A 27701-nucleotide genomic window follows, 5' to 3' on the forward strand; every position below is an offset into this window, starting at 1 on the left:
CACTGCTGGATGATCAGGTAGTATTACTCTGATCTGACATAAGGAGAACTGAGACAGAGTGTAAAACGTGTCCAAGGGTAACACAGGGAGTTTATGACAAAGGCAGGACTTGATCCCAGTCCGGCATCATCCTCTTATCTAAGTATGAATGAATACCAACTCCTGGGGGTGGGGGCAGCAGGAAGTGAGGAATGCTATTCACCATATTGTCTTTTTACATAGCTTTACCTAAGTAGGCTTATTTAGTCGTCTGGCAATTGACGCCTGGCAAGTTTTCAAGCCCTGGCCACCATTTCAGACAGTGCAAGCTTCCATACTCATTACTCCAGAACAGAAAAGCCTCATCCATTCCACTCAGGCTTTCTTCCAAAAGGAAGAGCATTAGCGATAGTCCTCCAAGACTGATCCAGACAGCCCAGCACAACACCTCAAAATAGAAGTGAAACAGTCACCTCAACTTCTTAATTAGGCTGCACTGGAGAAAAAAATTAAGCAAGTCAGTATCTGAAGGTAAAACTGAGTTATACAAGCTCTATAAACTAGTGAAAATGTTGGTTACAGAAAAGATCTTGAATCACAAACGTGCCTTCCCAACACACAAACCCCTCTCACCAGAATACAAACGTTTGTTTCCTCCTCCAGTCCCAGACCCATATTGACTTTTGATTAGAAAGCTATTTCCCGCCAATAATCCAGTTATCAGTTTATATCAATTCTCTTGCCAAGCCTGTATCAAGACACAGGTTTTGAAAGGAGACATTATGTACAGGCAGAGAGCTCTAAACCACTACCAGTGCCCTGTTAATTTCATTAATCCTCCATTCCCATAACTCCCCTGGACTCACACTGTCAAGTAACCTCCGTGTGAGTAACTTCAGCGGCCAGGTAGCACCTTCCCATGAACGGAGCTCCACTAGCATGGAAATACTATGTGGTGCTTTTAAAAATCGGATCACATTTTCCTTAGCTCTAAGAAGCTTTCAACTGTCTCGCGTGAGTGAAAGAGGCCAGCTACTCATCCTGGAATTTGACTGCCAGCATTTCCAGTAAGGAGTGGCCAGGAAGCCACCCCAAATCACATCTGCCTCAGAGATTGGAAGGATTTGCATACACAGGTACCAATGTATTCAGTTCTCATCTGCTGAGCAGTTAGCACAGGTAGCTGCAGAGTCAGCAATGCTAAACAAGTGTCAATTGGAGAGCAAAGGAAGCTGCCTTGATGCAGGGGTATACGAACCTATGCAAAAGAGAAACCATCACCACGTATTTCACTGTCTTGCCACAAAAAGCTGTGTGCCCATTTAACACACAATAAATGCTTCACCCACAGTAGAAAGGCAGTTGTTGGGAGTGGAACACAGCAGCTCTCATCTCAATTGCATCTTCCGAACATCCCACCCACTCCCTCTATTTCTTTCACCCACTCTCAACTTCGTGCCTTCTTTCACACACTAACCCTTTATGCCAGACTAGCCTCCTTGTCACTTTCCAGGCACTGCCAGGCCTCTCCAAATGGGCTTCTAGAGACCCAGCAAGGGCCGCATGATGACATTCTGAGGCCCTAAACTATGTCAACTGTAAGAGGCCCCTTATGATTAAAAAGATATATATTATTTTCACAGAAAGGACACTGAATATATAAACATGAAAGCTTTATATTTGCATATATACAAAGGCGAAGTTGTAAAAACAGAATAATAATCTAACTGAAACATGTCTTGCAATATGCTTGTTTGCATTATAAAATAGTTTCACAATAACATATTTTCAGCTATGATTTCTTAATTAGTAGTTTGAAAACTTTGTATCTATGGCAACAGTTACATAGACCAGCTCACTTAACAGAAGCAGTGCAACCTGCAGTATGTCTGTTTGCACATCACATTAATTTTCACACAGAAATTTAAAAAATTTTCTTTCATGATTTTTGGACAGCAAAGTCATTGAGGATGTCTTCAAATGATAAGCTACAGAGTTTGTCACTTTCAATGCACAGAATGCTTAGGGCAGATAACTTTTCTTGCAGTCTTTTCAAGGCAAACATCTCTCTTCACATTCGCTTCTCTATCCTCTGTCTCTCCCAGGACCACTGATTAATCTCAGGTAAACACCTCACACACACAGAGTGACAACAAGCTATACATGCGAAAAAGAATTTACCAGAAAAAAAAAGATTGGTAATCTCTAGACAGGAACTGAGAAAGTGAGAAAAACTTGCCTATATTCAAGCAAATATAATGACTATTATAGACTTTAGTAGCCTATAAATCATATATGCATGTAGTTTAAAATTACTTGCTCACCAAGTACTCAGAATATTTTGATATATATGTATATCTTCCTTCACGTCTCTCAAGACCTTCTATTTACCCTTTTGTCAGCACACTCTGATATTTACTGTGAAGGTTCCTGAAACTGATGGAGGGAAGCCAGCACAAATTTATCCTGCTCAAGAGCCACTCAACCCAAGTCCATAAGATGATCGCCTGCAAACTCAATCATGTGAAGCACGGATAGTACATGAAGCAAAAAGCGGTGTGCGCACTAAAATACACAATTGTACGTATGTACAGATCAAAAGAAGCACACGCTAACACGTAAGAAAAAAAAACAGGAGCGAAGGCACTATACGACTGAGCGTGCTGGACTGTAAACGGAAGACGGCAGCCTTCCGGCTATTACCAGCCGAGGGGGGTGCTTTATGTGACGTCACTCCTAGGATGAGTCCCATACAAGCAGGAGCGCGGCAGGATCACTTCACGACACTGCCATCTAGTCCAACCTCACATTTTCCCCAATTTTATAGGCAGTGAGATTATTATTTAAATAAGTTATGACGGCATGATCAGGATTTTACCAGAAGGAGCTGGCCAACAAAACACTGCCTTAGAAGACGGATATAGCAGACTTACTTGCAGAAATAGTAATTTTACAAGTGTGATTATCATTTTTTTCTCAGTCGTGGCCTCCTAGCTATCAATAATGAACAATTAGTGAAGGGTAAGGGTAGGGTAAGGGTATTCGTGTAGCCAGGTGTGTATATTTTTGTCATATTTGAACGAAAATCTCTACATTTGGAGAGAATCTTCTTTTTCCCATATCTCCTTTCTTTATCCACCAATTTTGATAACATTTGAAACAGAGTCAGTTTTTTCTTTTTTTTAAGAGGCCCCTCATATTACAAGGCCCTAAACAGTAGCTTAGCTAGCTTATGCCTTAATCCAACTCTGGAGCCAGCTGGGCCAAGAAGTACTCCAACTACAAAGACTATGCAATATTCCATTCAAAATATTTCAGCTGTGAAAAACCAGCACTCCAGGGCAGCATCCCAGCTCTAAGAACCCTCCCCCCAACTTTAAAGTTCAACCCATTCCCTGCAAACTCTTTAGGGTAGATGTGTATTGCAAATTTAACCCTCTGCATGCTTCTGCCATGACACAGGCACTCCAACAGGCCAAGATCCCTCACATCTCAATAAGAGGAACCGAAGCACTTGGTGAATCATCTTAATTTACTGCAATTTAGGGCTGGTCCACACTATGGGGGGGAAATTGATCTTAGATACGCAACTTCAGTTACGTGAATAATGTTGCTGAAGTCGAATATCTAAGATCGGATTACTCACCCGTCCACACCGCGCGGGATCGATGTTCGCGGCTCTCTGTCGATTCCGGAACTCCGTTGGGGTTGATGGAGTTCTGGAATCGATATAAGCACGCTCGGGGATCGACATATCGCGTCTAGATTAGACGCGATATATCGATCCCCGAGCAATCGATTTTAACTGGGTAGTCTGGAGGTGGCCTAAGAGACCAATGAGATTTAAGCAATATAGCGTGACAAGACTATTTGTGGGAGATCACTGCACGCCTCAGTGCTGACTCGAGGGAGGAAGCGAAAGACTCAATGGCTTCAGCCGTGCGAGATGTGCTAAAGCCCCTACAGTCACACTGCCAAGTGGAATGAGTGGCTGCAGGTGGTAGTGGTGGTGGCCACAGCATTCCCTGGACCTTAGTGACTCCAGCAGGACATTAGCTGTAATTAAACAAGAGCTGCCATTTGCGACAAGCATTCTAAAGCCATTTCAGAGCAGAGCAGCTAACACAGGAGTTCTTTTAGAGGAGTTTGACACTTTGGGTCTTTTGAAGAGATTCAAGCCCTTGGTGCTTTTCCATTTTCAAAGCAAGCTAACTTTTGTCCTAACCACCCCCCCGGGAAGCGGCTGGGTGTTATCCCGATTTTACAGCTGGGGATGCTGAAGAGGAGGGATTAAGTGACTCATTTAAGGCCTGAACAAGTCACTGGCAGAGATGGGATCAGAACACACAAGATTCTGGCTCCTGGTTGAGTGAACTGATCACTAGGCAAAAGAGACAATTAATGAGTGCCCAAGTGATTTAGGTTCAGGGTGGTATTGCAGCCATGTTGGTCCTATGACCAAGAGAAAGGGTGGATGAGGCAGTATCTTTTATTCGACCAACTTGGGTTGGTGAGAGAGACAAGCTATCAAGCTTACACAGAGCTCGTCAGCCCATTTTCAAATGTGATTTAGCAGCCTAAGATTTAAGGCTCCCAAGTACCTCAGTCACTTTTGAAAATGGGACTTAGGTACTTCTGAAAATTCTACCCACAGTTCCTTTCTGTCTCCTGCCACTTGCCAAAAGCAAACAGTGACGGTCCTTTCCCTGTCACAAGAATGACACATCCTGCAGCATGCTCCCCGAACAGAAAGCTTTACTCTCTCTCCACTCAGACCACCTCCTGGAAATTCTCAGTGAAATTTTGCAACTACAATATTTCTGAGCTGTATCTGGAGGACCATTTCTAACAGCCAAACTTTGTGAGTTCCCTTTAAAAAAATCATAGGACTCATCTCAATCTCTCAGACTTCACATCTCCAAGGGCAACAGAGGAAGTTTGCTCATTTGGAATGACCTAACACCAGTGGCTCATCATGAATGTTAAGTCATTCTTGATGTGCCACTGCAGGATGACTCTCCCACGCACACCTGTCTGAACACCTTGCTTTGTAAGACTCCAGGTATTTGTCACTGAATCAGGTAAGAATTAAATCCTTCATGGAGCTGCTGCTAAAGAGGGTCTCTGACATCATCATTGGTCTTCAGACATACAGACATATTAGAACTGTCAATTAGTTTAATTAACTGACGTCTAAATATTTCGCTACTAATTAGACAAAGACTAAATATTTACATGCAGTTGCCTCTGGCAATGGAATATTTAGTCATGAAGTTGTGGATGACTACGTATTCCCATGTGCAGCTGCTATTAACTAGTGTGCAAGGGAACTGAATTTGTTTGTAGATCAATTACGTTCAAAAGTTATCTTATGCACAGAAAAACAAAAATCTAAGGACATGGCAATCTTGAAGCCAAAAGGCTAGAATTATTCAGAGGACTCGGCTCAGAAATGCACTACAATCACTTCACTAGAATCTAAAAGGCATACAGCAACTTCCTTAAGTCTGAGACATGAGAATTTTCTGGGCCAAAAGAGCAGTTTGCAAAATTGAAGGGGAGGAGAAGTAAAAACAGGGGTTAATACTGACAGTACCCAGCTACAGAATTAGACCTTTCCCCCTCTGTGCTGTGGAGTGCATTCCATTCTGTAATCAGCGTTCCTCCATGGAAGACCAGACCTCCTGCCCCTAAGAATGCAGTAAAGGAGCCATGAGTGTATGCAGTCACATGGTCCCAAGCGCAAGGTGAAGAAACTGAAAATAACTGAACATCAAAGACATTCAAGCTGTTTTAAGTGTTACTTATAACGAGAGGAGGTGCGAAGTCTGCAGACGAGGGATTTTCAATTCCAGAGCGTCCCTTTGAAACTAAAAGACTTTTGCACCTATGTGAGCAGTGAAATAAGAATGACATGGCTTAGATTTCTGAGTTAATCAGACCTTTCTGTGGTCTGTTCAAGCCCTCCTCCCCTGCGAAGGCCACAGGCCACTAGCGGTTGCAACGTGCCTAAGAGAACGCTCTGACATTAATTTCCAGGAGCGCTGAGCACCCACTTAACCAGCTGAAGTCATGAGGACCTTTGGGATATGGCGAGATTCTCATACAGCAACATCATTGCCTGCCACAGAAAGGGCCTCACCAGCTGGGACTGCGATTTGCACCTTGCAATGCAACTTAGCTGATCAGGACTTTCACTCTTCACCACCTGCAAGTTCAGCAAGTTCCGCTAACGTGCCATCAAACATGAGCACACTATGTCGATGAACTAAAGATTAGCCACACTGAGTCACTGTCAGGAAGTTGTTTGCTGCATCCTGGTTAGTAGCTAGGCTCCCTAAAAGAGAAGTGATAATAATTCTATGCTTCAGGACAGCAGCTGACTGCCAAGAGGTCAGGAAGGCGTTTCATCCTCATGAACCATCCTGTGCTGCTCTAGTAGCCCGGGGGATATGAGATTACCCTCCTCTAAAGCAGCATGTCTCAGCTGGCGGGTGGCAACCCTCAGGAGGCTCATGAAAGGCAATCTGAGGGGTCATGAGGCATTGGGATTTTTATTACACTTCTAAAGCAAAGCTTTATATCCTTATAATTGTAATACTTCTATAAAAGAAACTACATATCACCACCCAGCTCTTATCCAGAGCTGTTAATCAGTAGATCCCAATGCGCTTTACAAAGGAGGTCAGTATTATCACCACCTTACAGGGGGGAAACTGAGGCACCAAAAGGTCACCCAGCAAGCCAGTGGCAGGGTTGGGAACAGAACCCTTATCACTGCTATTTTTGATATGTTTGTACTCATAGGAAATTAAGGAGGCTCTGAAATCGTTTGACTTTGAATAAAAGATGCCCACCTCCCATGGCTGAAAGAGACAGCTCGAGGGGAGCAGGCATGTCCCTGCCTACTGTGCATTGATCAGCAGTGAAATAGTTAATGCTGGCATCTAAACTCACCATTAAGCTTCAGAGTTAAGCTGGGCCAAGGAGTCACACCACTGCACCGGTTATGTTCTGTTGCCATATGGCTAGAAACATCATTTCTTTTAAATGCCAGCTTCATTTCTGGAGCAGACAGCATTCTGCAGGGGGCAGTGCACACTGGCTGGGCTGCCCTCAACTGAGCCAACTGGGGCTGCTGAAAACATCAGGGCACTTCTATTGCTGGGTGTCACAAGGTCCCCATGTGACTGATCAGCTGCATCCCAGCTGGGGAGACAAAAGGCAGCTCACTTCGGGGAGGGCAACAGGGTAACCAGATAGCAAGTGTGAAAAATTGGGACAGGGGATTGGGGGATAATAGGCACCTATCTAAGAAAAAGTCCCAAATATCGGGACTGTCCCTATAAAACTGGGACATCTGTTCACCCTAAAGTGGGAGCTGCAGGGAGGAGGGCAGCCCTTGGAGGAGATCCCGGGTCAGGGAAAGGCTCTGGAAGGGCAGCTCACCACACTACCCAGGGAAAAGACCTGTCCTGGGATCCCTGCAGCAAGCAGCAGCACAAGCACACTGAGGCAGAGGACCTAGGAGGGTCAGGCAGCAGGACCTGCTTTGACAGATTTCAAACAGTGTTTGACCAATACACACACTCCTGGGGAAAAGAGACAAATATCCATGCTGCAGGGGAGCCTCACTGATGCTTGCAAGTAAGGTGGCCTGCCATCTTGGACAAGAGCGGGGTCCACCGGGCCCTGCCCCCGGGGAACCACTCCCATCCCACCCCACCACCTGCCTAGTGCCCTCCCCCCAGGGAACCATTCTCACTCCATCCCAGCGCCTGCCTGGTGCCCTCCCGGCTCTGCCCCCCGGGAACCACTCCCACCTGACCCCAGCGCCTGCCTGGTGCCCTCCCAGCCCTTCCCCCGAGGAACCACTCCCACCTCACTGCCTGCCTAGTGCCCTCCCCCTGGGGAACCACTCGCACCCCATCGCATGCCTCGCACCCTCCCGGCCCTTTCCCCAGGGAACCGTTCTCACCCACCCCCTGCCTGGCGCCCTCCCGGCCCTTCCGATGGGGAACCGCTCCCACCCCACCGCCTGCCTGGCACCCTCCCCACGCTAACACTTTAGGAAAGATTTGATTGCAGGCAACCTTGGAACAATAGCATAAACCTGGCTGGGAGTATGTAATTGCACTGTTAAGAGAACTAGCCCAAAACAGACCCTGGGGCTCCTTTGTGAGAGGCGCTGCCCCAGTACTTGCTCACAGCACGCCCAGCTCGACAAAATACAGGCAAACAAACTGAAAGGCACTGACAAGCAGGCTGGCCAAGATGAGGATTATTTCAGAGGTGTTACAAAACGAACTGCAACTTACCAAGCCTTCTGAGAGGACAGACTAGTAAAAATGCACAAGCCCTGTTGACACCAGATCTGGCCTTGGGAAGCGTGCACCGGTGTGAATTATGGGTGTAGACACAGCCAAAGAGGGGGTATGAGGTGGGTAGCGCTGACTAGGTAGCAGATGCATAGTTGCTGTTCCATAGAATATCAGGGTTGGAAGGGACCTCAGGAGGTCATCTAGTCCAACCCCCTGCTCAAAGCAGGGCCAATCCCCAACTAAATCATCCCAGGCTAGGTCTGGGTGAACGCAGTTAGTTCTGCAGTGATTAGCTGAGTCACATTATCTAATTTCACTAGAGAGATCAGCCTTGTCTCAGGCTTCACAATAATGAAAGGTCAAAATCCCTCTAAACAGTGCCTGCTCCACTTGTTATCTTGATACTCAGGGTGCTAGGGAGGGGGCCCAGGAATAGAGGAAGGGGCCAGGGCTGCATGCAAGGCTAATTACTTGAATTTGGAGTTTCCTGATGGCAACACAATGTGTGTGAGATGGAAATGTTTATGGCTAAAGAGGCAAGCAGAGAAACCACATCCAAGTCATGTCTGTACAGCGCGCCCCTGTCCCAAGAGCTTACAGTCCAAATGAACAAGATAGGCAATGCAGGGGGGAAGAGAACAATCATCATCCCTGGGACACCATCCCATAAGGCTTTGTGGAAATATGCTTAGAATGTGTTTTATGCTACATATACCATGTAACATATTTCAAAGGTATGATCTACTGAATGTATTAATCCTATTTGCATGCATCATTTTTGTATTCAAAGTTATGAATGTTGGCTGTGTACTGGCTTGATTTCTAAATAAGCTTAGTAGAACATTTGGTCAGTTCCTGGAGAAAGGAATGTTGAAATTAAGGACCTAATCAAGAAACACTTAGAAGACAATGGATCCAATCCACATAAGAAATTTACTTGAGGACCTTCAAGGTAGCATGTGAACAATGGATGCTACCTGTAAAAACTATGAGTCACAAATGGACATGTGACTTGCCCAGGTGACTCCTAAAAGCCATCTTGGAGCTGGACTTTGGATAGGAGTGAGAAGGGGGGTCTCCACCCACAAGAGAAAATCTATTTAAACCCCTGGGAGACCCCCAGGGCCGTCCTTAGGATTTATGGTGCCCTAGGCGAGATTATTAAACTGGTGCCCCTGTGCCTGTCTTGCTCTTAGCAACACAAACATAAGCTTACAGTACTGGAAAACTTGCCACATGCATGTTATTAAAACCAGTTTAACTTAATTAAGCACACTGTAAAGCTGATGGACTAGCACTAAAGCAGCAGCACTATAGAAAAAATTCTGATTTGACAGAATGATGCAAATAATATCATTTTTTTTAATTTGTCAACATTTTATTGGAAATTTCTATGAAGAAGTATTGAAACAAGGATTAGTTTTTAATTAAAAGCAATCTTTCTGGCTGCAAAATCAGTAATAATATCATCGTATGACAAAGACAAAGTGATGTCTTGTTCAATTGCAAGAATAGCAAGACCAGTCAAGTGTTCCTGACTTGTAGAGCGGAGATAGTTTTTAATGAGCTTTAGTTTTGAAAAACTCCGTTCTCCTGATGCTACTGTTACACAAATTGTCAGTAGAATACGAGTGGCAATGTACACATTAGGATATACGTCAACAAGTTTGCTGGTATGAATAAACTGTACAATGTCCATCATCGATTTTGCGTGTGGCAACAACTCAATTTTTCGTACAGTTCAAGTCCATTTAAATCAAAACGATCACCGTGCTTCAGGAGGCTCTTTAGGTCAGGGGTCCCCAACGCGGTGCCCGCAGGTGTCCCGGTGCCCGCAGGGGCCTCTCAGTGCACCCACGTACTGGCCGGAGGACGAGCATCTGCCGAAATGCCACTGAAATTCCGCATCATTTCGGCAGATGCTTGTCCCCCACCACGGTCCTTCATCTGGTGCCCACCAGAGAAAAAAGGTTGGAGACTACTGCTCTAGGCTCTTGCACTTTGTCATTAGTTGCTCTTGTTTTCCTATTTCGTTGAATTTAGTCCTGTCAGCCCGCTGCCAGCTGAGTGAATGGAACCCCAGCCCGACAGTGGGTTGAGTGGCTCAGCCGGGGTCTCAGCCTCTGGCCTGCTCAGCCGCTGCCAGCCTGGGGTTCCTTGGGGTCCCCAGGCCAGCAATGGGTGCTGAGTGGGGCCGGCGGCCGGGACCCTGGGTGCCAATGGGGCAGCAGCCGGAACCCCAGAGCAGTGGCAGGCTGAGCCACTCAGCTCGCCGCTGCGTGCCATCAAAAATCAGCTTGCGTGCCACCTTTGGCACGTGTGCCACAGGTTGCCAACCCCTGCTCTATACATTAGTAAGGAGATGAGCATATTACAGTTGTTGGAGGGCTCTATTTAGCAGTAACAGGGTTATAGGAAAGTCAGTCAACATTTTTTGTTTCTCTGATGAAAACTGGTCCACTCCCTTCCCCATACCAAACTTGTCACAAATAATTGTCAACAACTTAATTTTCTGGTTTTGGCTAAGATATTGATTTTAAAAAAAAAATATTGAAATTGAATTCAGGATTGTTAGCAAGCATTTCTGGCAAACAAAGTTGTTAAATGACACTTTAAATGGCAACACAGTACTGCTTTCATGCTTGGCTCACCCCCCAGGCTGCTGGTCCAACAGCTGCAGTAGAGAAGGAGATAGGTGGAAAACTGCAGGACCCCAAAATCCACCTCTTGGGGTGCAGAGTGGCAACAGCAGCAGCAAACCCTCAGATCCGATCACACGCCAATGCGCACCACCGCCACCCCAACAGACCATGGTGAAGTTAGCACAGCATCTGATCTCAGGGACGGGGCACCCATGGAAACACAGCAGCTCATCCTGCCCTGTGCAGCTCCCGCCAGACAAGATGGATCACTGCCAGCCCAGGGGAGAGATGCGCTCCCCAGCTAGGGTGATCAGATCCAGATGTCCTGATTTTATAGAGCCAGTCCTGATATTTGGGGCTTTGTCTTATATAGGCACCAATTACCCCTATCTAGGGTGACCAGACAGCAAGTGTGAAAAATCAGGACAAGGGTGGGGGAGAATAGGAGCCTATATAAGAAAAAGACCCAGAAACTGGGACTGGCCCTATAAAAGTGGGACATCTGCTCACCCTACCCCAACCCCCTGTCCTGATTTTTCGCACATGCTATCTGGCTATCCCCAGCCCAGCCCTGTGCGACCATTCTAATCCTGGCTGCCTTGGAGGAAGTGAGTTACTTTCACTTTCATTCCTCAGCAGGCAGCCAGCCAGCCTCCCCTCCCCCACAGCACCTCACCAACCCAGCCCTGATGGAGGGGAGGGGGAAGAGAGGGGTGCTCCATGGGGGGGGGGGAGGGAGAAACGGGGCGGTGCTCTGCGGGGCATTGGGGAGAAGAATGGATGTTATGGGGGACAACAAAGGATACTGCCAGAGCCGCTGAGCCTGCCTCGCCTCATGCCAGGGGAAAGTCACACCCACAGGTGATTTCCTTCCCTCACCCCTTCCCAGAGACCCCAGCAGCCAATCCCCTCCCTCAGACTGTGCTGCATTCGTCTCTCTAGGACCCAGCAGCCCTGCTCTTACATGCTCCACTGCTTCCCGTCTGTCCAGTCTCCCGGCAGAGCAGTGCCCCCAGATCTAGTGGTGCCCTAGGCGGCTGCCTATTCTGCCTATGGCTAAGGACGGCCCTGGAGACCCCTCCATTTGGTCTTCAGCTGGCTAAAGAGAGAGAGCATCTCCATCCTCAGGATACTTGGAAGAAACTGGAACAAAGGGCAGTGACTGCAAGGGGTGAGTGAAAGCTGGACCCAGACTATGAGGAGATTAGTCTGTAAAAGGGAGCATTCTCGAACTGGTGAGGAACTTATCTGTATTCAGTTTGATTAGACATAGATTTGCACATTTTAATTTTATTTTGCTTGGTGACTTACTTTGTTCTGTCTATTACTACTTGGAACCACTTAAATCCTACTTTCTGTATTTAATAAAATCACTTTTTACTTACTAACTCAGAGCATGTATTAATACCTGGGGGAGCAAACAGCTGCACATCTCTCTCTATCAGCATTATAGAGGGCAAACAAATTATGAGTTTACTCTGTGTAAGCTTTATACAGGGTCAAATGGATTTATCTGGGTTTAGACCTCATTGGGAGTTGGGCATCTGAGTGTTAGAGACAGGAACACTTCTGGGAGCTGCTTTTGGGTAAACCTGCAGCTTTGGGGCAAGTAATTTAGACCCGGGGTCTGTGTTGATGCAGACGGGAGTGTCTAGCTCAACAAGACATGGTGCTAGAGTCCTGAGCTGGGAGGAAAAGTAGGGGTAGAAGTAGTCTTGGCACATCAGGCGGCAGCTCCCAGGAGAGTTTCTGTGCTCCAACCAGTCACAATCCCCATTTACAGATGGGGAAACAAGACAGGGAAATTAAGTAACTTGCCCAAGGTTACAGATTCTGTAGCAGGGCAGATAGTTTAACACAGGGCCGAGTCCCAACCCCGTATCCTGATTCCATGTTTGGTTTGGAGCCATAGTGGGAATAGTTACATTTAACCGAGAGGCTACATACCCAGGGAATAGAGCACTAGACTGGGACTCAGGAGACCTGTGTTCTGTTGCCTGGTGGGTGATGCTGGGCAAGCCACTGCTCTGTGCTCAGTTTCCCCACCCCAATCTGTAAAACGGGGCTAATGATACTGACCTCCTTTGTAAAGTGCTTTGAGATCTGCTGATGAAAAGTGCCACAGCAGAGCTAAGAATTAAGAACCCTCTCTTTCCTGTCAAGTGAGACAGTTACAAGGAGGAAAAGTCAACACTTACTTCCTGTTTTTGAAACTAAAGCCAGCATGTGGATATATTCACCCCACATATGGGGAAGTAAATAGTGTGGGTGTTACAGAACCACCTGTGTTACTCTTAACTGACCGTATGTACTGTGAGCTGCAGGAAATGAATGGAGGAGAAGCTTTCTATACTGTGCTGCTTGAAGACCCGCAGGATAGCCAACATTTCTTCAATCAACTGCTGCTCAGGCAAGAGTTCAGAGCAGTTTAGCCAAAGGAAAAAAAAACTTACCAGAAGCAACTTAGTGTGGCGCCATCAAACTGCAATGAGTAAACAGAGAATGCCGAAATCTCGGTTTAGTTCCTATTTCCAATTCTCAGGAGCCCATTTCTGCAGAGTCATTCTTGCCGCCCAGTAATAATAATTTCATAAAACGTTTTAGTAATTGCAGTTTCATAAACAGTGCATTAAGGTTGGCTGAAGATCTGCCACATCATTTATTCATGACTGGGAGAGTTCTTCAGCTGAGGACACCTTTGCCGTGGCAGATAATGGAATCTGCAGCAAGGGAAGCATGGTAAATGTAGGCCAATATGCTGCATAGAGGACCAACAGGGAGGGGTTATTCTGATTAGCCACGGAGGACTGAATGAGCGCCTAGGGGCAGCAGGGGAGATTTAGATTTGACACGCAGCTCCGCTGATAAGATTTCATGTTGATTTTGCAACAATGCTATTAGTTTTGTGGTTATTAAGAAAAACTCAATAGGAAAATCACTGCTTTATTATTATAACTATACCAGAAAGTTAAGCACATGCTTAAGTGCTAACTGCTTGAGTAATCCCACTAAAGACAATGGAATCTTCACGTGCTTTGCTGGATTGGAGCCAGAGCCCTCTGCACCTGCCACGACCGAGCCCTGTTTGCAGTAGATACCATAATAAAAATACACCAAAACAAAGCAACTCCGTGCCAGGCAACGGGACTAGCTGCTAAGGACACTTGTGGAATGGCCAGCACTGGAGAGAAGCAAAGCTCCAACTAGGCATGCCTGAATCGAGGCTGGGTTAAGGAGGATTACACTGACTCTTCCCTGATACAGAGACACCAGGCAAGTCCCCGAAGGTCCCTCCCATTATACAGTGCTCTGGGCTGTTACAGGTTGGGGGCATTGCCGATGCTGCAGGGGATTCAGCTCCCCAGCATCATTAGCAGGCAGAGGAAAGTGCAATAAAATGTAACTGATAGTAAAGCTCAAATATATCTGAATATAGTTAGAATCGTATTTGATATCTGAAAAGAGAAGAGCCTGCCTCACTCCCTAGCCCATGCTAATTTTGCTAATTACATTGCCCAGCAGCTTGAATTAGCTATGGTGTGAATCTTCACTTCCTGTCCTAAATGGCTGTGCTCCGTCTCAACAACTCCAACCTATTCACAGGAGTTAAGATTCAGGGATATACAGAGTGCCACATACACTGTTCCATTACTTACACAGAGACAAAAATGTCTGCAACAGAATGCTCCACCAGTTCAAAGCAAAAGAAATCAGACTGGAATACTGTACAGGACTGTGACTCCCTCAAATACACACTGGGACAAAAACTGCTTTGTTTGAATACAAACCTTATTAAAGGCAGACTGTGTATTGGTGCTAATAAGGTCGGAGGTCAGGCTTATGGTGGCGTTGGAGCACGTAGGCACCAAACCTGCTAGATGTGGCAAGTATGAAATAGGTGATGTACTTCCTGGCAGCATGGCTGTTACTCTGTAACCCAGGGGAGCAGTACATTCAGGATCCAGAGGGAGCCTCTTGCATTGCTGGGGAGTAACCCAGCCTGGCTAGTGCTAGAAGCACTACTGAGGGACTCCGGGGGAGGGGAGGGGAAAGGGGGGGGGAAGAGAGAGAGAGAAATGTGTGTGTCTGTGTACCTACACACATAACAGGCACAGCTGGTACTGACACCTAGATTTACAGTCACTTTCCATTATAAGCTCTTGTTTTCTGTTGCTTATAACTTTGCCAAACTTTCACCACTGAAGCTTTCCATACTTGTTCTCTGCCACAAGCTGAGTTTTGGGGGTAAGTCCGAGCACAAATGAGGTTAGGGAGTAACAGGCAGTTTTGCCAAGATTAAACTTCCTCCCACCACCACTCCTTTAAAGCACTGCCAAGGTTTCAAGCAGGAACTTGAAATCTCACTGGGGGACAGTGCTATGGTCAAAGGGGTCCTTTGCTGCCGCATGAAAATCTACCCAGGTTTGACAGCGTAACAAGCAGCTGAAGGAAAATCACCTTTTGCACATGCTCCGTACAGCTTGCTAGAAGATTGCTGCTAAAATCTCTGAACTTTCCATCTTCCCTGAGCACACTCCTGGCCCCACCCTGAGCTCCCATGGAACAAAGCAGCCACTATCCCTTTGGTCAGTGGAAAGAAGTGCTAGGGTGGGAGCCAACGGGAAGCCATGAGTTCTAATCTCAGCTGCTCCACTTGCTGATAATAGTTACATGCATGTCACAGCTCTTACTAGCGAGCAAAGCCGCTACCGTTTATTCCCTGCTACGTATGGGGGAGCTGAGAGGTCGCACACAAGGTCATTTCAGGCAGAACTGGAAACAGAATCCTGTCTCTATTAGAGCAGACCCACATCTCATCCAGAGGCATATTGCCTTTCAGACCTGGCACATTCATTCTGTCTGGCTGTGCTGTCATCACATCACGCTCCTCTTCAGATCCAGAAAATTAAAACCTAGGATTCCTGATGGCAAGGTCTGTTACAGACAATGAAGGATCCACACAGAGGATTACACCCCCCTACTGCTAGCCATCAGTTCTTTTGCTCTAGTGGTAGAGGTCCATGCTGTGAAGCTACCGGTCCTGAGTTCAACTCTTGCTGCTGACCCAGGCAGGGGCCAACATAGTTCTTTAGGATAGGTTTAGTTTTTTAGTTATATATATTTTACACACACACACACACACACACACACACACAGAGAGAATTTCTTACAAAAAACTACACTAAAAGAACACCAAAGCTGCAAAATCATGGACTCAAAAGAAAGTCAGGAAGTGACAGAATTAAGGTTGTATGAGCAATCTTCACGAGCCCCCTGTGTATGTATGGAAGGTAGTCTTTAATGACATTCACATGCTATTTCTTCTGCAGGACCTGTACTTCATTCAGGGCACAGGATGAACAGGGACTAAGGCAGGGGGCTGTAGAAAGTGAAGATTAGTATTAGAGTAGTGGTGTTCTCTTGTGATGAAGACACTAGATTGGAACCCAGGACAGCTGCATTCTACTCCTGACTGTCCCAATGCCCATAGATGATTCAGCACTACAGAAAGTGTGGCACTATGGAAAACTCTAAGACAAGCGGAGAATTATTTCTGATTGTCCCACAGGTTTCAGTTCACCATCATAAAAAGCAATGCAAGGCCTCCTGTCCTTTCCCATGTACGGCGTTAAAAATAAGCTCACACTAACAAGCTTGGGGGTGGAGGGAGAGGAATGGCACTTCACTCATCACCAGTCCCAATCAGAGATTTAATAACTGATTCACACCCATCCCGATTTCATTCTGCAACTTCTACCTGAGGGGGATTCCTGACAGCCCCATTCCCGGGGCCTGGCCTTGGATCTTTAAACTGAGATTCCCTCAGAACTCCTTTGCTAAACTCTGTGTGCAAATCATTATTTAGCTTTGTGACAAGGCTGAGTTCTGACCAGGTCATTCTTTAAATCACTGGCTAGCCAAAGTGATTTCTTGGCCTACCTTGTGCTGTGCTTTGGATAAGGACTAGCATATGCTGTTGTGTGCGCCTCCATTTGTTTACATTAATAGAAAATCATTTGAATGAGCTCATCATGCTTCCAATCATAACATCTGCCAGTGCTCTTTAAAGACTCCACGCAGTTATTGATGCCTGTAACATACAGATGGTAATTTATGGACAGACACAAACGCTCAGTAAAAATTATGTCTATAAATTGGTGCCTCCAGAATGATTTTTAGAAAAGTGTGGGGGGAAATCACTTCCTACCATCACAGCAAAGCAGCGACCTTGGTCGTGGAAGTTATCTGATTAACAGTTAAGTACAAAAAGACGACTGTATCCAATGGCAAATGCAAGGACAAACTTGCTCAGGATAATGGAGTTAATGTTCCACCCTTTGAAAATGGGATTTCCTTCCTTTTTTAAAACAAAAAAAAAAAAAAGCACACACTGTAACACAGGGTCCCCCTCAATCACAGACTGCCAGGGTTCCATACTGACTTAAGAGGAGCACCAGCTACTAAGCCACCCACTCTACTCCCTGCAGCCCCTATTTTCCCCACACAGATCTCTCATCCACATAGTGCCCTCATCAGTCACTGTTTAGCTTGCAAGAACAGCGCTGATAGTTCCTCCATGCGATTAAAATAATTAACAGAACATATTGCATTAACAAGATCAGGCTGATCTGTGCCAGAGTTTACCTTCAAACACCCTGGGTTAAATCAAACCCTGTCAATAGCAAGTGTGTGTGGTGGCTGTCTAGCATTACTCGTTCCCTTTGAAGGCGCTGGATCTTATCAGAAAAGCCATTGCCTCGAATGAATCATTAATTAAAGCAAGTCATCTGGTTACAACAAGGGAAATGCAAGAATGCCAAGGGAACATAGGCAGAGAACAAAGAAGGTGGGACAAGCTGAAGACACACAAGAGACCATTGCTCTACCTTCTCCCCCCATCCATTGCCTACCTCAGGGGTTAACCTCCCAGCCCACCTGATCTACCTATCCAAGCCCCATGTCAGATTCAAATTCAGGCTGACATAGGTTCATTTTCTGAGCCCTTCTTGTTAAAAGCCTTCTGAATGGAACCTGAACATCAGAGCTTTTAACGGCTCTCAAACAGGGGTGAGCTAATTCCATTCATATAAACGGGATGCTCATTCTGGCACCTAACATGACATAAGGGGCACATTTTGGGGTGGGCTACTGCGGTCTCTGCAGCTAAAACCAGGTAACTGCACTGACAAATGACCTGACAAAGGATAGAAATAGCTTAAGGGCCAGGACCTCCTGGATAACTATGATGCATTGCGACACTTCATGGCTTCGGGAATGATTTCCCCTCACCTCATGCTCTATATCATCATGTGGAAAAACAACTTGGGCCAGTTATTAACATGCACTGAGGTTTAGCCTATCCCAGCAAAGCCAGATGGTACATGAAATATAGAAACAAAACTTCTCTTCAAACAAAATCAGTCTGCCCCCTACACAGTGCTGAAGTGTCAGCATTAATGTGTGTCCCTAAACTGTATACAAAAGGTGAAATGAAAGGGGGTTGGTTTCTTTATAATGTAGAGAGAGCGCAAAACTGTTCCGTACCCATTAAAAATTCAAGTCTTGTCTAGTCTTTTGTCCTGGAAGTCTCTATGGAAAACTAGGATATCATAGATTATTAGGAGCAACTTTTAATCAGAGTACTGAAAACGTTTGTGTTTGGGCCTATCACGGACATCCAGCAAACGCTTGGGAAAAGAGGGGCCTTAGTTACAGATCTGACACCTGAGAAACCTCACAATTAACGCATCACACCTCCTAAGCGTCCTCCAGAAAACCCCAGTTACTGCAGACTTGACATGCCTCATATTTGTTAGGTAAAGGCAAGTAGAGAGAACACACTGAAAGAGATGGCTTTTTAAATACATTATTAATAATGCACTAACCCAGGTTGCCTTACATTTGCAGGCCACTTATTTTCAAACACTGAACTATTTGACAACAGAGTGATTTTATAGCAACTGCTGGAACGTTGTTTACCATTTCCCCTTGTAACACTGAGAGCAGAGATGTGCTGATCAGGCCAAAGTGAAACTAAATGGAAATATTCCCCACAACACCACTAGAAATCTCCACACTGTCCGCTTTTCCCTTGAAATGACCTTGCTCAAATTCCACAGGCTGCACGTTTTTACACACAAAGTGTCATTTCTGCACCATTCCTTGACAGAGTTAAGCACCTCAAGACAAGCATCCATTCTGCTGCTCCTGTAATTGAGAGGTGTCACCTCAATCAGCAGAACCATCACAGCTATGTTAAAAAGTAAGCAACGGAAGGCAGAGGAGGTACTGCCTAAGAGGCGTGAAATGTTTACTGTAATAAGAACATATTTGGGTGGCAGTTTAATATTCAGTTTCAAAAACACACTGAATACTTTTCTAGCACACACAGGACTAATTCACCAAAGGAAAAGAACAGTCCTTTTGAGCAGTGATGTGGCAACCAAATTAGTGTGTTTCATACACTTTGCTATGCGTCTCTCAGACCCCATCAGCACATTTGAAGGTCTTTTTTCAGAACAAATGAGTTGCCACACTGGATCAGACTAATAGTCCATCTACTCCAGATTCCTGTCTCCAGTTTCCAACTGTGGCAGTATCAAATACTTTAGAGAAAGGTGTAAGAAACCCCTATAGTCTTCAATAACAGCCTTATGTTTCTTCCTAAACCCAGATCAGTGAGAGATTGGCTTATACGCAACATGCACATTAGATGTTTTCATCCTCTCTAACATAGCTTTGGGTGTTATTAAAATTAGTATCTCAAACCTTCCTAAGATCTTGGTCTCAATATCTTGTGACCCGTGTGTTCCACAGGTTAATTATGCACTGCACTAAAAGTTATTACTCTTTTCAGCTTCAATTTGCCACCCTTTCATTTAATTCAGTGTTTTCTTCTGGTATTAGAAAGGGTCAATTAGGAGCATGTAACTGAACTTTTCAACAACACTTACTTTACTCACTTCTATCATGTCTTCCCTTACTCATCCCTGTGAGCTAGACCTCTCTCAAGGCTCCAACATTCTCTGTCTTTTTATACATCCTAAGAGCTTGTTAGTCTGGTTTGATCTCCCTTGCACAGTAGAAGGTTTTTATTGAGCCTTTCACCAGAACACCTTGATCCTTTTGTGAAGGGCTACAATTAATCTAGAAGCCACCAAAGTTAGCTTTGCACTTTCACAGTGCTTCATTAAATCCCAATAAGTGCTTTACCACTGAAATATTTTTTTTAAAACATACTAATACTCATACTCAGGGCTGGTCTACGCTGGGGGAGGGGGGAAATCGACCTAAAATATGCAACTTCAGTTACACTATTAGGGTATCTTAGTTCGACTTACCTGGCCGTCCTCACAGCGGCAAGTTGACCGCCGCGGCTCCCCTGTCGACTCCACTTACTCCTCCTGGCAAAGTGGATTACGGGTGTTGATTCAGGGATTGATTTATCATGTCTAGATGAGACATGATAAATCGATCCCCGATAGATCGATTACTACCTGCTGATCCAGCAGGTAGTGTAGACGTGGCCTCAGGCTTCTAAATTTCAAAGCTGATCAATATATTTATTGCCAATGACTTGAGACATTAATGGGACACAATCCTAGTCATAAATTGTAAACAAATGTCTTCATTATTAAAAGGGGCTGTTTTCAATCTGAAAATAAAATTTACATTTTGGGCCAAATTTAAAGAGACACAACCTGTCCCCATCTCCCTGCCCTCCCCCCAGTCCCTATCCTTCAAGAGCAAGAACTCAAATACAATTAAAAATCTACAATGATTTCTCAGGAATGAAGAAACTGACTAGCTAATCAAGTAGGCAGGGAAATAATGAAATTGACTATACACAACTCCCTGTACATTGCACAAAGAAAAATATACTTGATTACCTTCCTTCAGTTACAGGCCTTTTAAGTATCACTTATCTACCAGAGGCACAACATTTTCAGACAGAAAGGAGGATTCTGAGTTATTTTTAAGACAAAGATCTCCTCTCCCAATTGTTTGAAGTGTCCAAGTTTCTTGAGAAATTTGTATTTTCTTTTAAACCAAAGCTTGTTCAGGTTTGCTGACTAACAATACCTGGAGGCTGAGGTTGAGTTTGCTTGTTACCTAAGTTCCATGGAGTTTTTAAAAAAGAAGTTTGTTCTAGAACAGCAAGATTGTATTATTTAATTTACAGCTGGGGTGTATATGTGTTTCTCATCTGCTCCTGGCTTATGAAGCAGCAGTGCAATGAAATATACAAGGATTCTGCTCAGGTTAAAAGCACGCTCTGATTCTGAGTATCTTATCACCACAGAAGGCTAAGACTTTCATGGCATCCTTCAGTATCAATACTTCCACAGCTCTGCATAAACATTACTCCTCATGATCTCTGGTAAACAGGCAAGTCGCCCCGCTTCAGAACTGGAGAAAGAGAGACAAAGTGACTTGCCCCAGGTGACAGTTAGTGGCAGGGCAGGGTTAAGACTCTAGAAGTCCTGGCCTCCTTTCCTCTGCTTCCTAGTCCATTGGTGTTCTACCAATTAATCCCAGAATGTGCTGCTTGCACACTAAGCTCAAGACTTGACAACTCCTGCTTTTCCCATGCATTTGTGGGGGTCTGCATTTTTCATACTTTGTTCCCAGTCTGAAATCTGATTAGCCATCTTGCGGTTTAAAAATGATAATTAAGACTCTAAGGCATGGGCACACATAAATTAAAGATGATCTTGTATACCTCCATAGCCTCCCTAGCCAGTAGACACAGTACAATACGAACATGCTCTAGCAGGAGCCAGCCAGGACTCCTAGGTTCTATTTGCAGCTCTGGGAGGAAGGGTTAGAGCAGGGAACTTAGAATTTAGAGATCATGGTTCCATTCCTAGCGCTGCTAGAAATTCATTTGATTTCTGTAGGACTCCAATTCCTCCATCTCTAAACTCGGGCAAATAAATGAAGCACATCACAAAAATGGTCAAGTTGCTCAGGAACCAAACTCACAGAGAGCAGAGGACCGCTCTTATCACGCTACCTCTGGAAGGTAGGAAATGTGAAACAAGTTACCACCAAGACACAGAAACAGGTTACGAAACCATGGAGGGCTTCCTTGTTACAAGATTAGGGATGGGAAGGAGCGTAGACCCACCAAGGCTGATAAATCCCTGCCTGCGTTTATTTCTTAATGCAACCATGACAAATTACCCTGGACGCTTGCCAATACAGGCACATTTCCTCACTTTGCCCTTCACCACAATAATTGAGGATAATGGGAAAAAACAATTCTTGGATTTGTCTCTCCCCCACCCCGAGGGCAGCGAAGCTCTGCACAGCAGGTATAACACACTTTGGTACAGCTGTGTTTCAAAACTGACGCAGGACTCTAACAGCAGCAGCCAACAAGAGGAGGCCTGGCCTGCCGCATTTCCTCCAGAACTCTCTGCATTCCAGTTACATCTACCAAACGCCAGAATTAGCAGATGGGTGAGATACAAGAGAAAAACCCAAGCGGCCTTAGAGTTTTACGTGAGACACAGAAGCCGGCCTCTCAAATCAGAACCATGCCAGCTACGGTGATGTACAGTAAATGGCAAGGCCACAAAAATGTAGCGCACAAATCACCCCGATTCTATGGGGCAAGAAAGGAGGTCCTGTCATCTTCACAGCAGAGGAAGTTATAACACGAGCTGAGATTTCATCTGTGAATGGTAGATTAATGTAAAAGCAATTCTGGAGTAATGACCACAAGAAATAGCCCTGGAAAACAAGCCCCCAGTTCAGCCACAAGGCTGTGAGCATGCAGCACCCACAACCAACATGCCACAAACCAAACTCAGAGGGACTCCCTCTAGGTGAGAAAGAAACCAGGCTCCATGGTCCTTTGATTCCTGGGCCCTAGAAGCTTGGCTAGCTCAGTCAGTAGTGCTTCAGGGAGTCCCTATTCAGGCTGTAGGTTTTCAATTGCTTTGTACATGAGAAGCTAAATTAATCCCTGTGATATCCTCACTGACTTCAGGTTCCTCATCCAGGGAAGTCATATGGCCTTCGATAGACAGGAGGTCAGCGCAGATGATCACAAGAGTCCTTTCTGGCTTTATAATCTAGGAATCCAGCTAGGAATTACAGCAGGCTCTCTGCTCCACACAGCTGTTCACTAAAATGAGAAAGGAGACTTCCATCTTGTGAAGCCACTTGTACTGACACTCAGTGTCCAGTCACAAAGAGACAAAGATCCCAACAAAAGGGGTGGTCCTGCACAGCCATGCTGAAATGCACTACAGAACCCTGGTGCAGAACAGGTATCTACAGTCTCCTTTAAAACTGACTAGGACCAAAACATCAGCAATCTGCGGATACTGGGAAGGCCTACGCTAGGCGTCTGCTTTTCAGAGGTGGCAAGCTTCCCTAGCTCCAGCTGAAGTGAACAGGAGAAGGAGCTGCTCAGGATCTTGGGGAAAGAAAACCTATCAGGCCCTAAATCTGCTTTCTTTTTGGATGGATGATGAAACAATTTAACTACCAGCTGACAGGATGGGAGGTAAAAAGTGTGTAAGCACAAGCCTGACCTTAGCAGCCCATCTGAAAGATAAGCAATCACATGACAAAATGCTACAGGAGCTGATAATTGGCAATCAGGGCACCTTTCCTAGGAGGGTTTCAGAGCTTGTCCTGAAAATGTCAGTGACTTTGACTAGGATGTGCACAATGAGTGAAGTGCTGAGAGACAACGGCAGCCTTTGCAGAGTGCTCATTCATCTGGAATGGTCCTTTTCTCCCAAGGAATCAAAGTAACCCTTTGACCAGCAGAAACTGCATGCACAGCAAATATACATTTTATAGCCAAAGCTCAGAGCAGGGGAGAGGGGAATGCAGACAAGAGAAGTCTGCCATGTGCAGCATCACCCAGAAATGCCTTAGGGAGGGCAAAGTAGCCCAAGGGGAAGTGTATACTGAGCCAGTACTCAAATAGCGCTGAAATATGGTCCTTAATGGCCTAGAGGTGTCTAGTTATGAAGTTCAAAGAGCAGTAGTTTGCTCTTAAAAACCAAATGCACCTACCTCTTATAGAAAGGTCAAGATTCAGTTTAGAGAGACAAGGTGGGTGAGGTAATACCTTTTATTGGACTAACTTCTGTGGGTGAGAGGAAGAAGCTTTCTAGATACACAGAGCTTTTCTGTCCTGAAGATCTCTGTGCAGCTCAAAAGCTTGTCTCCCCCTCATAGAAGTTGGTCCAAAGATATTACCTCACCCACCATGTCTCTCTAGTATCCTGGGACCAAACACAGCTAGATAGATTCAGTTTAGTCTTAACAGAACTAACTTTTTGTTACTTGAGTAACAGTCTAGTATTTGTATAAGATCCTCTTGACAATCACATCCAAGTACCTCAAATATTACTGAATTTGTCTTCTATGCCTTGCGGGCTGAGAGGTTTAATTCTCTATGTCAGGAATAGGAAACTGAAGCCCAGAAATATGAAGGGACTTGCCCAAGGACACACAGGAAATCTGTGGCAGAGCCAGGACCTGAACCCAGATCTCCTAAGGCACTAGCCCAGGATTGAATTATGAGAACATCCTCTCAAGTGAGCACAATTTAGCTTGGTATAATCACACCAACCCCGCCTCCCCAACAAATGAACAAAAAAGCCACACCTTTTACTCCATTTGCTTTAGAAATAGCTTTCACCTTGAACCAAACTCTGCATATGCAACATATTAACCTGCCACTCCCTCAGAAATTGACACCCCCATAAGAGAGATGTGGAAGGGGGGGTGAAATAAACATTATATACCCCATCCAAGGCAGACCACAAGCTACCCAAGGGAGCCTGTCACCTCTGCAGTGAGCCTCACTCATCACTAGATGCATAGTTTGCCAGGACAATGAAATACAAGTTAATTAGGGACTTGAGCAAACCGTGCAAAAAAACGTAGACCAGTTACTTATTTAGACAGAGAAACCTGGAGGATCCACTGCTAAGTGTTCTCTGGAGAAGCAGGATCGCTTACTGGAGGTGGACCTCAGTGCAGGTTTGGTTCTGTGGGCTACATGCACTGTTCTTAAAGGGGTGTTGAATGTATTTGAATACAGAGCAGATCCTAAATACACTGGGTGGAAAAAACCTGAATTCTCATCAAAACATCCAAGAAATAAACAAGAGCGGTTGGCTGGTTTTTAAACCCTCCAGTGGAGCGCGAGGCAAGCCCGAGGCCAGTGCTCTGTGAGCTGAAAAATGTGCACGTGTATTCTGCCATCACCCTGTTTGAGGTTGGGGTGCCCTTGAGCATGTAGGAAGCCGCCTTAGTGACCACAAATAGCCACAATACAGCAACAGCCGGATGTGTTGTCTGAGATATTTTTCTGCTACCACCAACAGATTAGCACAGCAATTACGATCCCTGCCACAGCAGCAGCACGAGAGCAGAATGACAACGAGTCACCTGGACTCTGGCAGCATCAAAGGAACGGCGCTAAAAATAAACAAACAATCAATGAACTAAGACTGATTATCTCCCAGTAGCCACACACTTCTCCCAAGCCAGGCACAGCCAGGCAGCAGCTCCCATCTGCCAGCCCAATACCACCAACTGGGCTTTCACAACAACTAGCATTTTTAGGAAGGGGGTGTGTCCCTGGTCCAGGCACAAGTAGAAGGGGAACAGGATGGGCCCCTGCACACACACCTGAGTGAGAAAGGGTGCTTTCCCCAGAGGTGGCTGTGGCATGTCGCACTTACAAGATTGGGCAGGTGAGCGACGTGTGGGGCAGAGGAAGTTGATCTCTCTCCTGGGTACTTGGGAGACAAAACAGAGTTGGGTTTCACCTTGCTTTGAGGAGGGTAGTTCCCATGGGAATGAATGGATACTAAGCAAGGAGTGCGTGCCCCATGCTGGTCCCTCTGGGCTCAGGAGCAGACATATGTTCCTATGCAGGTTCTGTGGTTCATATGGGCCCCCACAGCAGGGGGGAGGGGGAGCTGGTATCCTACAGAGCCCACCACTATGATAGGAGGGCCCGAAGGTTATCCCAAGGGGCTGGCCACTGCTAGGCTGAGCAGAGAGCTGGGTCCAGGGGCAGGGTCCCCTGCGGTCGCTCCATGGAAGAGCAGGATGATAGCAGCCCATGTGGGAGGAAACTGGGGAACAGCAGGGCAGAGAGAGGAGACCCCTGTTAGGAAGGAGAAGCAGGGCAAGGTGTGTGTGGGGAGGGGAGACAAAGCAGAAGGGAGCAGGGGTAAGCGAAGGTGAGACTCTCCATGGGCAAGGGGTCTGTTCCAACCAGGGCTCCGTGCAGGGAGAATGAGGGGGCCCGGCCCGGTCCAGCCGGGTCTCTCCGGGGGAGGGGGAGGAGGGGGGCCCGGTCCAGCCGGGTCTCTCCGGGGGAGGGGGAGGAGGGGGGCCCGGTCCAGCCGGGTCTCTCCGGGGGAGGGGGAGGAGGGGGGCCCGGTCCAGCCGGGTCTCTCCGGGGAGGGGGGAGAAGGGGGGCCCGGTCCAGCCGGGTCTCTCTGGGGAAGGGGGTCAGGTCCGCGCCCCACCAACCTCTCACCTGGGCACGCAGCTGGGCGAGCTCCGATCCACCTCCCAGGTCGCGTACAGGTTCATCTGCACCGGGCGCCCAGCCGGCCCGCCCGGGGCCGCCCCGCCAGGGGTGAGGGGCCCGGAGCCCGGCTTGGGGGGCAGGGGCGCCGCGCCCGGGGCCTGGGCCGGGGGCTGCCCCGAGGGAGACTGCTGGGGGAGCGCAGCTGCCGCGGGCTGCGGGGCGGGGGCGCGCTGCCCCCCGCCGCCGGGACCCCCGCGCTCCGCCATGAAGTCGAGCCAGACCCGCACCGCTGCCCGGCCCTGCCTGTTGCCCCGGGCGCGCTCCCGCCCGCTGCCGCTCGCTCCCGAGGACAGGAGGCGGGGCACGGGGGAGCCCGCGCCGACCTGATTGGTCACAGCGGGGCTCGCACCTCCCCACCGCTCCGCCCCGCTGGAGCGCCAGGCTCGTGCCCGTGCTGGGGTGGCGGGGGCGTGAAGAGGGTCGGGAAACAGAAGGGAAGGGTGGGATGAGCCCTGCGAGCACCCGCTGGCAGGAGCGCGCCTCCGCCTCCTGCCCGCGGCTTAAAGGGTCGGAAGGGCCATGCTGAGCTCCTCCTCCAGTCCCGGCCAGGCCAGCCCCTTCCTCCTCCCCACCCCACCCCACTAACCCTGCTACCACCCCGCCCACCCCACTGCCTCCCCCTCCTAAACTAACTCCCTCAGCCCCCTCTCCCCATCCCCTTGCCCCCTCCAATCCTCTCTGCCCACACACCCCATTGCCTCCCCTTCTCACCCCCCCACTAAATCCCTCAGCCCTCTCCCTGCCCGCTCTAATCCTCTCTGCCCACTCACCCCCCTCCCTCCCCACTAACCCTGCTACCACCCCGCCCACCCCACTGCCTCCCCCTCCTAAACTAACTCCCTCAGCCCCCTCTCCCCATCCCCTTGCCCCCTCCAATCCTCTCTGCCCACACACCCCATTGCCTCCCCTTCTCACCCCCCCACTAAATCCCTCAGCCCTCTCCCTGCCCCCTCTAATCCTCTCTGCCCACACACCCCACTGCCTCACCCCTCAGCCCCCTAAGCTCCTCTGCCCTCTCCTTCCCACCCCTACACTAAATTCCTCCGCCCCCCTCTAATCCTCACTACCCACCCACCTCACTGCCTCCTGTTTCCCACCCTACCACTAACCCAGCCCTGTCCCTCTTCCCACCCTCCCCACACACACCCCACTAACTCCCTCTGCTCCTCCTCC

The 27701-nt window shown here is 47.1% G+C and overlaps 1 protein-coding gene across 2 annotated transcripts in view; it reads right to left on the reverse strand.

Moving 5' to 3' along the window:
• PACS1 (phosphofurin acidic cluster sorting protein 1) overlaps positions 1 to 26742 on the reverse strand; it is a 104277-nt gene extending 77535 nt beyond the window's left edge. For both annotated transcript variants that reach the window (XM_050959180.1, XM_050959179.1), the window contains exon 1: positions 26475 to 26742. In XM_050959180.1, the coding sequence (XP_050815137.1) occupies positions 26475 to 26734 (260 nt within the window). In that variant the 5' untranslated portion in view covers positions 26735 to 26742. The remainder of the gene's footprint in view (positions 1 to 26474) is intronic.
• Positions 26743 to 27701: the final 959 nt, after the last annotated feature.

Source organism: Gopherus flavomarginatus, chromosome 6 (genome assembly GCF_025201925.1).
Source record: "Gopherus flavomarginatus isolate rGopFla2 chromosome 6, rGopFla2.mat.asm, whole genome shotgun sequence".
Lineage (NCBI taxonomy): Eukaryota > Metazoa > Chordata > Testudines > Testudinidae > Gopherus > Gopherus flavomarginatus.